Raw genomic sequence first — 10,502 nt, forward strand, 5'->3', positions numbered from 1 at the left:
AATAATAATAATAATAATAATAATAATAATAATAATAATAATAATAAAGCTATCCCCAGGTCAGAATCTGGGGTCAGACCAAGTCACTGTATAGAATTTGGTGTTTCTGGGTCCGCTGTTTCTAGAGGCCCCTCAGCAGGGTACTGAATCCTGCTCCTAGTACTCTTGTCTGGATGCATCTTCCACAGCATTAGTTATCACTTCCAGTGCCAGCATGACACAGAGGGACATGGCTAGAGTGCAGATGGGTCCCTGGAGCTCCAGGTAGACATCCAGGACTACCAGAGCCGGCTCCTCACCGTGGGGTGACCTTCAGCAGGATCTAACACAATGTGATATTAACTGCTCCTGCTTTGGAGGTGTATGCTCAGGCTAGAAACCAAAGTTATCTCTGGGACTACTCGCCTTGAGACCCAAAAAGGGCACCTACCGAGTAGGGCATGGTCTCAGCTGCAGGTGGAGGCTAAGGTTGAAGAGTGTCTCAGGCTGCTCATGCTCCTCTGAGGAGTGACTTTAATACAAATGTACTTACTGTACCTCCTTGGTGAACAAAGTGGCAAATTGGGGATACATAAGGATTTTATTTGCCTCTATAGGCCCCTGGGTCCTAACTGCTGGGTATACCCCTGTCCCTGTTCTGGCCTCTCATGAGTGATAGGAGATGGGCCCCTCATCTGTGCTTCTCACTATGATTCTACCCATTACCTCTCTCGTTTAGTCCTGGTACATCTGCTTTCCATGCTGACTCTGCCATGTCCACCACTGTTCCTACACTACTGTCCACCTTAACTCAGTTCCACTGTCTTTAAACACAGGGTTCCCTTACGACCCTTTCTGCTTCTCAAAGGCTCCTGCCTATGGCCCCTCTCTTTGTACTCCTGCCCATCTGTGCCTTGCCTTTGTTCAGGCTGGTGTCCTCCCAAGAATCTTCATTTGCTTTGCTCTAACCCCCGCTTATTTCTCCAAGAAGCCTCTTTAGGTACCTGCCTGACACCCAGCCAGTTTCAAGGGTCCAGGGACCACCTTGCTTCCTGAAAATCCCCACAGATTGGCAAAGTGTCCAGGTGATCGATGGACACAGTGTCCACTCCAGCCCTGGCACCAGAGACCAATAGAGAATGGTGATGAAAGCTTGACCTAGGAGTCCCTGTCTGCCTAGCCCAGGGCTATATTATCCTCTGAAAACACAAACTGGTGGAGCCCACCATATGCCATGGCAAGGTACAGAGAGGAGCCTGCCCCATTGAAGGTAGTTCCAGATGGAGGCTGGACTCTTAGCTGCTGACAAGTTTGCACAAATATGCTTCTTAAAGAATGCTGTTGGCTTTGGAGGCAGGTGTACTTGGTACTACGTGCTTGGTACTGCAGAGAGGCTGCAATGTGGTTTGATTTGGGTTCTGCAGCTTAGTAGCTGGAGAATGGCTGGAGGACAGCCTAGCCGGATGCACTTGCACTGAGCTTAGAGCTGTGTTGCTCAGATTCCTTTGTTGATAGAAAGTTTTTAAAAAATCTCTTTCTGTGTTTTTACAAAGTGTACCCTAAGCACCATTATCAAAATTATCAACAAAACTTGCAAGCATGCTTAAAACCTCCTTAAGTCACCAAAGCAGATTCTAAAGTGTCCAGAGGCCATGTGAAGGTTACCCTGGGCCTGAGAAGCCACCTCCTTCTGGGATAGCTGTAACCTGGATAGCTTATCCAGTCCCTATAAGGAGACAGTGTGGGAAGGGCCTTGTGTGGAGTAGAGTCTGATTATTCTGAGGTTGGAGGCCAGCTGAGGGTGGCTGTCACTGTCTAGGCTCAGGTATCCCTGTATGTCAAAAAGCACAGGTAAGGACCAGTGAGATGACTCAGTGAGTAAGGGTGCTTGGCCACTGAGGCTGATGACCTGATTTCCATCCCAGGGACAGAAATGGTAGAAGAATAGAACTGATTCCCACAAGTTGTTCTGTGGTCTCCACATATGTGTGGTGACATACACATACCCACTCACATGTCTACGTGCACAAGTAAATAAATGTCATTGTTACTATTGTTGTTGTTGCAGGGAGAGGCAGAGGCAGGCAGATCTCTGTGAGTTCAAGGTCAGGCCTGGTCTATGTAGTGAGTTCCAGGACAGCCAAAGCTATGTAATAGACCCACCTCACTAGATAGATAGATAGATAGATAGATAGATAGATAGATAGATAGATAGATAGATAGACAGACAGACAGACAGACAGGGAGGGATGGGGGAGGGGGAGGGGGAGGGAGGGAAAGGAAAGGAAAGAAAGAAAGAAAGAAAGAAAGAAAGAAAGAAAGAAAGAAAGAAAGAAAGAAAGAGAGAAAATGAGATGGTAGATTTTTTAAAGGAAAGCACAGGTGATTTTTGCATTTTCTAAACAGGCTAACCATTACATCTTTGAAAGACTTGGTCTGCTGTTAGGACCAACAGACTATTTGCCTTTAATAGAGTTTTGATCTCTGTGAGGAGTGTTTTTGACAGCTGAGTCGAGTGGAAATGGACAGATTTAGTCCCTGGGATGAGTTGACCAATGCCTGCACTCACATCAAGGCATCTGATTACTGGGTGCCTTTGTGCAAATCTAATGAGCTGTAAAAATTGTGTGGTTTGATAGCACAGAAAACAGCTGTCTTCCACTGTCATTAGTGTCCTGTGCTTGGGGATGCCAGGCTAGGCATCATGCTTTGGTAGCTGTCGAAGCAAGAAACCAGGAATGGCAGGTGACCATCCTTGGCGCATGGTGATCCCAGCATATTCTAGGAGACAAAACAGTCCTTTGAGAGCTAACCCACCCCTTCCAGGGCCATGTGATGCAGCCATTGGTGGTAAAAATGGATCTTGATGGCTTTTTAAAAAATAGCATTTGGGGTATTTCTTCTCCTTTCAATAGAGTAAAATCCCTTCCTTAGGTTGAGCCGGAAAGGCTGGGCCTGGCAGCTTTCTGCATGAGTGGTCACGACTTCCCCGATTTGAAAGGCCAAGAGAAGGCTGCTTTGCTTGCTCAGTTCTGATGGAGCCTTTACAACCTGTGAATGGGGAGGTTCCATGGGAAGGGATGTGGGAGAAAGAGGCGGGGTGGCTGGCCCTTGCACAGCTCTGGGGGACCTTCAGATGTTGATCCTTCGGGAGCTGCCAGCTTGGTGAGATAAAGCAGGGTTTTAATATTTGAGGGTAGAAGCCTTCAAGGAGACACAACTATGAATTTCCTGAACCGTCCTGCAGTGGCCACAATGGCCGTCTGCCTGCCTGCCCCCACCCAGAGCCTTCTCCCATTCACAGAAAGCAGCTTAAGCCACTTAAGCGCATTAGCATCAAGATGGGCCAGGACCTCCAGGGGATGCAGGGGGCTGGGTGGCCTTGATGCCCCCGGTTGTTTGGGTACTTGTCCTAATCCTCCACAGTTCCAAGGCAGCCAGACTGATTTGTGACACAGAGTCCAAAAGCTACTTTGGGGGCTTGGCTGGGTTAGGGGATCTGTGCCCTGAATGTCAATGGCCTGGCCTGGAGTGTGTTTTGGGAGTGGCAGGTTTGGGCTGAAATGCTGGCTCTACTCACCCCTTATCCTCATCCATCCTTTAGGATGGGTCCTGGGTTGATACAGCTGCCTAGAAGTGCCTAGGTTTGTGCCCATTGGGTGTCTGACACCTCAGTTGGCCACAAGCAGGAATGTAGCTGCAGAGCCTCAAGCTTAAGCAGTTCTCCTGGGTCCATACAGCACCCCCCGCCATGGGATTCTGCAATACAGAGACCTTAAAACGTCAGCTACTTCCAGTAAACTGGCCTCTTCTCAAGTAAACTCACTCTCTTTGTTTAAAAACTGTTACACATACATATATACATACACATACACATACACATACACATACACATACACATACACATACACATACACACACACACACACACACACACACACACACATACACATACACATACACATACACATACACATACACATACACATACACATAACCCAGTTGCAGACTGTCAGTAGCCCCAAACAGCTCCTATAATCCCAGCTCATGTGCTAAGTTTCTTGCTTCCTGGTTGATTTGTTTTGTGTAACTGACCTGTTGGTCGAGAAGGTAGCCATTCCCTTCATCTTCTCCATCAAAGCAGGACAGTTACTTAAAACCTTCATTTGTCCAAGAGGTGTTTTGCCATTGTCTCTGGGAGTCTCGCAGTGTATGTATTTGGGCAGGGAGGGTGGGGGGAGTGATGGGAGGGGGCTGTTGCTCCCAGTGGCCCCCTGTGCCTGGTGAGATGGAGAGTGGTGCAGTTCCTAACTTTGTTCTGCCTTTGGGGAGTGACCTTATTGACCTCTTCATGTGTATATTGAGAGTAATTCAAACAGGCATGAACTTAATTATCAATAAATGCCCTGGCTGGTTGCTTTTGGTCCAGGACCACCAAAGACAGCTCAGCCAAGTGTGCAACAAGAAAGTTGGTGGTTGTTCCATACCCACCCTTTTGGTGGAATAGGCTGGCTTAGCATCTGCAGACTCGTCAGGCTACTTGTCCCTCTTATGTCCTTGTCACACCCTGCCCTCAGTTCTTCTGACTCCTATCCAGAGCCCAGGATTTATATTCTGACCTATTAACCATATATCTCTGGTCCTTCAGGGCTTAGTGCCCCATGCTATGACCCATACTGCAGCTTGACATGCCCCGTAGGGTATGTGGAGGCTCAGGCCCGCCAGCAACAGCAAGGAGCCAGCCCCCTTGAAGGGCTAAACTTGCTGCCCGATATGGGCATTGCTAACCAAGCCTCACTTCTTGTGGAAGCATGAGCATATTCCATCTGTGTTGTACTATCAGCTACAACCAGTCAGGACTTTGTATAGCCTGGTGTTTTGTGTTGGGGTTGGGGTGGGGGCTTCTGAGGAATAACTTACAAGGACTGTCAGGTAGACTCTCAGAATCCTTGTCTTAAGCAACACTTGACACTTGACAATCCCTGTCCTCTCCCATTGGAGACATTGGGAAACCATTGGTTATGGCCTTTGGGTGATGCCAACTGGGGAACTGGGTGAATAGACCGGGACTGAGCACCTTTGTCTCCTTGCAGACACTCTGCACAAAGGCCACGATGCAGACAGTCCGGGCTGCTGATACCAATGAAGTTGTAAAGTTGATATTTCGGGAGTCAGACAATGACCGGAAGGTAAGTGGCTCATGACTAAGGGAAGCCACCAACCACACCCAGCCTGAGGAGTGGGAGTTATGCAGGGGCACTGAGGCACCTCTGACCCTGCAGGTCGTGCTCCAGTTGGAAAAGAAGCTCTTTGACTACTTCAACCAGGATGTCTTCCGGGACAACAACGGAACTGCGGTGAGTTGTTTTAAGGCGTTTGTGTGATCACTCTGGCTCCATCCCCTGAGACACTCCTGGCCCTGGAGTATCACCAGCACCTCTACACATGTTGGGACTGCCGCCACCCAGAGTTCAGCTTCTAAGCCCAGGCTCCAGAGTGACTTGGTAGGGGTGACTTGTAGAGCTGGGGCTAGGTCAAGCTGGGTTAGGCTGCCAGGATTAGCAGGGGTCAGCGGGCAGCACAGTGTTCCTGTGACCCATGAGCACTGTAATCTCCTGAATGACAGCAGTAACATCCTGCCTGCTGCCGTGAAAGCTAGGGAGCCCTTGGCCTCGGGGATGCAGCAGGGGCTTGGAACCTCATTTTGAATAGGGAAAAGCCACGCACATGTGGTGGTGGGAGTAAGCTCCTCATGTCCTTGTGGGCTTGTATGTTCAAGGCATGTGCATGTGTGTACCTGAATACATATTCACATGTCCACGTGCATTGTGTTAGCTATGTGTATACACATGTACACAACTACATTTGTGTTCCTTGTGTGTGAATGCCTTTATCATACATGTACAACTATGCTGTATATGAGCATATGCATGTAAATTGAAGTATATATTGAGAATGTACCACTCAAACCATCCAGTAGGGCTGCCAGGAAAGCATCCCTAGTCATGGGCATGTGCACTGACCTAAGCCACATGCAGTCCAGCACTGCAAGGCGCCTGTGTGTAACTGCTGTTAGTTAATTAATTAATTTGTTGGGCAGGTAGACAGGTACATGCCATATGCCATGGTATGCATGTGGAGTCCAGAGAATGGCTTTCAGGAATAGGTTTACTCGTTCTACCAGGACTGAACTCAGGCTGCCAGACTTGGACACCAAGTGCTTTTACTCTGAATCACCGAGTGGGCCCATATATCTTTAATGCAGTATAACTTTGTCCTATTCACTGGATACCTGTTAGGTATAGGTGTCTATGTTCTGGTAAGTATGGTGCTATGCTGGGGAGTAGGCTCTGTATTTTAACAGCCGACTCCTAAGATTCCTAAAGTTGTCCATAACCAGTTATGGACTCCACTTGAGTCCATAAGAGATGAGCCTTCTTGTCCTGAGGACCACACCCTTAGTCATGGTCCAAGAGTATGAGCCTGTGCAGTTGCTGGGTGCAGATCCAGGTACTGCAAGTCAAGTACTGTTGCATGTGCGCACACATTTACTCCCTCTGGCTTGCCTTGAGCTAGCTGGATGCCTGCTTCCCCTCGCAAGGCATGCAGGGATAGATGCATTGTACTTAGAATGGAGCCGGGCACATCCCTCAGACACTTCACAACCACCAGGGTAGGTCTGTCTCCTGAACCCGGCAGGCCCAGGTACAAGAACCCTAGGAATCTTGGGAGCTGGCTGTTGAATACAGTGGTCACAGTGTAGTTTAGGATTGTGCACAGAGATTATCATGACACAAGTTCATCCCCCACCCCAGCATAGTTCCACATTTATGAGAACATAGTGATGACATGCTCAGGCCTCCATGCTTGTTGCCTCTCTTAAGAAGTTACACTTGCCTCTTGCTACTCATCCAGCTCAGGGTCCAGCTCCTTCTGTGACTGCCATACCCTCCTATTAGTCATGCCCAGCCATGACTCATGAAGCCTGACTCCATCGCCACTTCTGTGGCAGGCCTGATCCACCAGCCTTAGGGCTGATTACTGACCTCATCCCTTCATCATGCCCTGTTGACCTTGCAAGTATCCCTAGCTCTACTGCTGCTTGTCTGTAGGAGAGCTTCATCCAGTTTCTCCCCATTGTATCCTGCTGCTGCCTCTGATGGATTCCTTCTCCTTGTCTTTGTCTGTTTCCGTGCCCTCTGGTCACTTTCTGCAGGCTCAATTATTCAATGACTATGGCTACTGGTGGTTCCTGTTAGAGGGGCTTCCCTCGGACAATGGTTGTGTTATCCTGCCAGCCATCTGCAAGAAGAAGGCTACTTTCCAGCTCACTTCAAAAGAGCAGAACAAATTGGGTGTGGTGGCACTTTAATCCCAACACTCGGGAGGCAGAGAGTAGAATTTGATGAGATCAAGGCCAGACGAAACTATATAGTGTGATACAGTTTCAGGAAAGAAAAGGAAAAAAAGAGTAGAGCAGGAACCCACATAAACCTGAGTACTTAGGGGATGTACACTGACCTTTGCTGCTTGGTGTCCAAGCTTAGAGAAGGCTGGGAAAGGGTACCATGGAGTCCCCATCAGAGCTGCCCCTTTAGAGTCAGAGGAGTAAGGTTACTTGGGACTTTGCGCAAGGCAAGAAGCAAGTGAGGCCCCCACAAGTGGAAGATGCAAGAGACCACCAAGGACAAAGAACATTTTAGAAGAAGCAGAGGGACAGATAAGGGGCCTCCAGCAGTTAAGGAGAAAACATAGTTTGACCTTGGGCACACTGGGAAGGGGAAGGAGAAAATGTGTCCTAGAAACTTTCAGGGTTATGCCAGTGGGACCTGAAGGCTCTGTATGGCTGTCTTAGCATCTAGACAGAATGTCCTGTGCCACTGGAACAGCCAGCCTTGTCCTTCTCTGAAAGATAATCTGCATTCAGCACACACCATTTGGCCTTTCTTTAAGGTGAAATGTAAGTGGTTACTCCTGTAATTCCATTACTGGAGAGCTGTAGGCAGGAGGGAATTCAAAGTCATCCTCAGCTGCATAGAGCTTGAAGCCAGCCTGGGCTACGTAGATTGTACCACAAAGAAACAGAAAAAAAGGAAGGTGGGGGCTAGGGAGATTGTTTAATGAGTGAAGTATTTATCATGCAAACAAATATGAGGACCTAAGTTCAGATACCCAGTGTCCTTGTTTTTTGTTTGTTTGGTTTTTTAAAGCCAGGTGTGGCAGTGTGAATCTTTTATGTCAGCATTGAGAAGGCAGAAAGGAAGCCTGTGTGTGGCACATGCCTTTAATCCCAGCACTCAGGGAAGCAGAGGCAGGGATATCTCTGTGAGTTTGAGGTCAGCCTGGTCTACAAAGAAGTCTAGGACAGCCAAGGCCACACAGAGCAACCCTATCATGAAAAACAGAGAGAGAGAGACAGAGAGAGATAGAGATAGAGAGAGAGAGAGAGAGAGAGAGAGAGAGAGAGAGAGAAAGAGAGAAGGCAGACAGGTTGGGACTTGTTGGCCAGCAAGTCTAGCTGAGTCAGTGAACTCTAGGTCTCAAAATAAGGTGGAGAATCAAGAAGAAACTTATGTTGAGAATGTGCACAAACATCCCAACACACACATATATGAACATGCACATACAAAGATTTTTTTTTAAAGAAGAGGAAAAGAATAAGGAGAAGGAAGACTTGCACTAGGCATGTACAGATGTACAGACACAGTATATAGGTCTATGACCGCAGACTTGGGAAGCCGAGACAGGAAGACTTGAGACAGAAAGTTTGAGACCATTGTGGGCCATATAGTAAGAAAGGTCGTCCTATTAAAAAAAAAAAAGAAAGTTTGAGCATTCAGGAAATGTTTCTAGTATAAAAGACTACAGCTTTGAAGTAGGAGGCATTTCCACATGGCGGTTTTCTTGGGACTCACGCCCACCTGCCATGTCCGCTTATGCAGGAAGTTTGTCAGGTGCCTGTCGCTCGAGCGACCTATTCTTCCACAGGCTGCCGCTCAGTGCCTGAGACATACACTCAGAAATGTCCCAGTCATGCTGCTGATGCCCGGCCTCTGCCCAGGCCACGGATATTCAGAGGTATCAGCCACCATCATTCAAGCCAGACTCTAGGCATTGAGTCCCCTCAGCCTAATGAGCGTTGGAGATAGCTCATCCTCGTGGCCTGGTTGAACACGCTGTGCCACAAGCACTACAAACAAACTACCGTCTGCAGGATGGATGTGCCCGCACCCGACTCAGCCCCCAAAATCCATCGCATCCTTCATCAGCCACCGGTCTTGTACTCGTCTGACAGAAATTTAATTCAAGCTGGCTCCTGAAAATAATTATTGTATTTTAAGAGTAGTAATCATTGGCCGGGACATGATTGAATGTGTCCATGCGTATTGACTTTTTCTATGATTTATAGCTTTGTTTAGTCGATATTCCCATCGAAATTGTATAATTAATTATAAGTGTGGCTGTCAGGGCTGCAGGATGGAGTGCCCTGGTGAGGATTTGGAGAGATTAAATTTTCCTTGGCTGTCCCAGGGCAGGGCTTGGGAATTTTCTAGGTGCTTGGCCTGTTGGATAGAGATGTTTTCTGTGTGTTTAGCAACCGCCTGGGCTCCGGGTGCATTGATTTTCCAAGCCCTTTTTTCTTTATCAGCGCGGTGTCCACGCAGCAACAGTGGAATTTGTGCAGCTGGGACGGCTCCTGACAGATGCATGAGGCCAGCAGCTGCTTTATCATTGTCCACACACATCGGTGCTGCTTTTCACTTTGTAATCAAGAGGAGCGTTTAAGATACATGTGAAATTGGTTATCATGTTTGTGAAAAATCTCAAAGAGATACAAATTATCAATTCACCAGCAGTGTGGTGCAATTTCCAATCAGGAAGCCCTCCCAGTTGATGTTCTGTGCGGATGGCAGCAGGAGCTTTAATCCCCATCATCTGGTTGGTGTGGTAAGCCTGGAGCTTCAGGCTTTCTGCAGGCCAGTCACACAGGATCAGGATTTCACCGTCCTGTCAGAGCTGCTTGAGCAGGGAACCTGTGGGCCCTGCTCACACAGCAGAAGCAGAGTGACTGTGTGATCCAAGAGTGTGTACATCTGAGGTCCAGAACATGTTTCTTGATAGTCAGTACCAGCTAGCAGGAGGATGGAGGGCAGGGTCCAAGTGTGTTTCCTCCAGCATGAGTGTGGGGACATGTTTTAGGGTATGTGGAAGTAATGGCTGACATATGTGCTGGGACCCTAAATAATGACCAAAGACTTAGGAGTTCTTCACCTGCCCTTCCTGAGCTCCCTTACCATCTAAGCAGTTTTAAATTCCAAAGTCAGTATTTTCTCCTTTAAGCATTACAGAACTGAGGAAGGGCACTCTTAGAATAAAGGCCATTGTGTGACAGTGCCCTCAGTACCTCGGTGGTAGGTACGTCAGGTCTAATAGCCCAGAAAGACCAACTCTCTACCAGCTGCTGAACCCCTAAACACACACACACACACACACACACACACACACACACACACACACACACA

At 48.0% G+C, this 10,502-nt stretch overlaps 1 protein-coding gene across 2 annotated transcripts in view; it reads left to right on the top strand.

Moving 5' to 3' along the window:
- The window catches only part of Inpp5a (inositol polyphosphate-5-phosphatase A), a 184,442-nt gene that overhangs the window by 156,508 nt on the left and 17,432 nt on the right, over window positions 1–10,502 (top strand). For both annotated transcript variants that reach the window (XM_055608822.1, XM_055608823.1), the window contains exons 10-11: window positions 5,073–5,168; window positions 5,262–5,336. In XM_055608822.1, coding sequence (XP_055464797.1) covers window positions 5,073–5,168; window positions 5,262–5,336 — 171 coding nt within the window. The remainder of the gene's footprint in view (window positions 1–5,072; window positions 5,169–5,261; window positions 5,337–10,502) is intronic.

Source organism: Psammomys obesus, unplaced genomic scaffold (genome assembly GCF_907164565.1).
Source record: "Psammomys obesus unplaced genomic scaffold, mPsaObe1.curated_primary_1811, whole genome shotgun sequence".
NCBI lineage: Eukaryota > Metazoa > Chordata > Mammalia > Rodentia > Muridae > Psammomys > Psammomys obesus.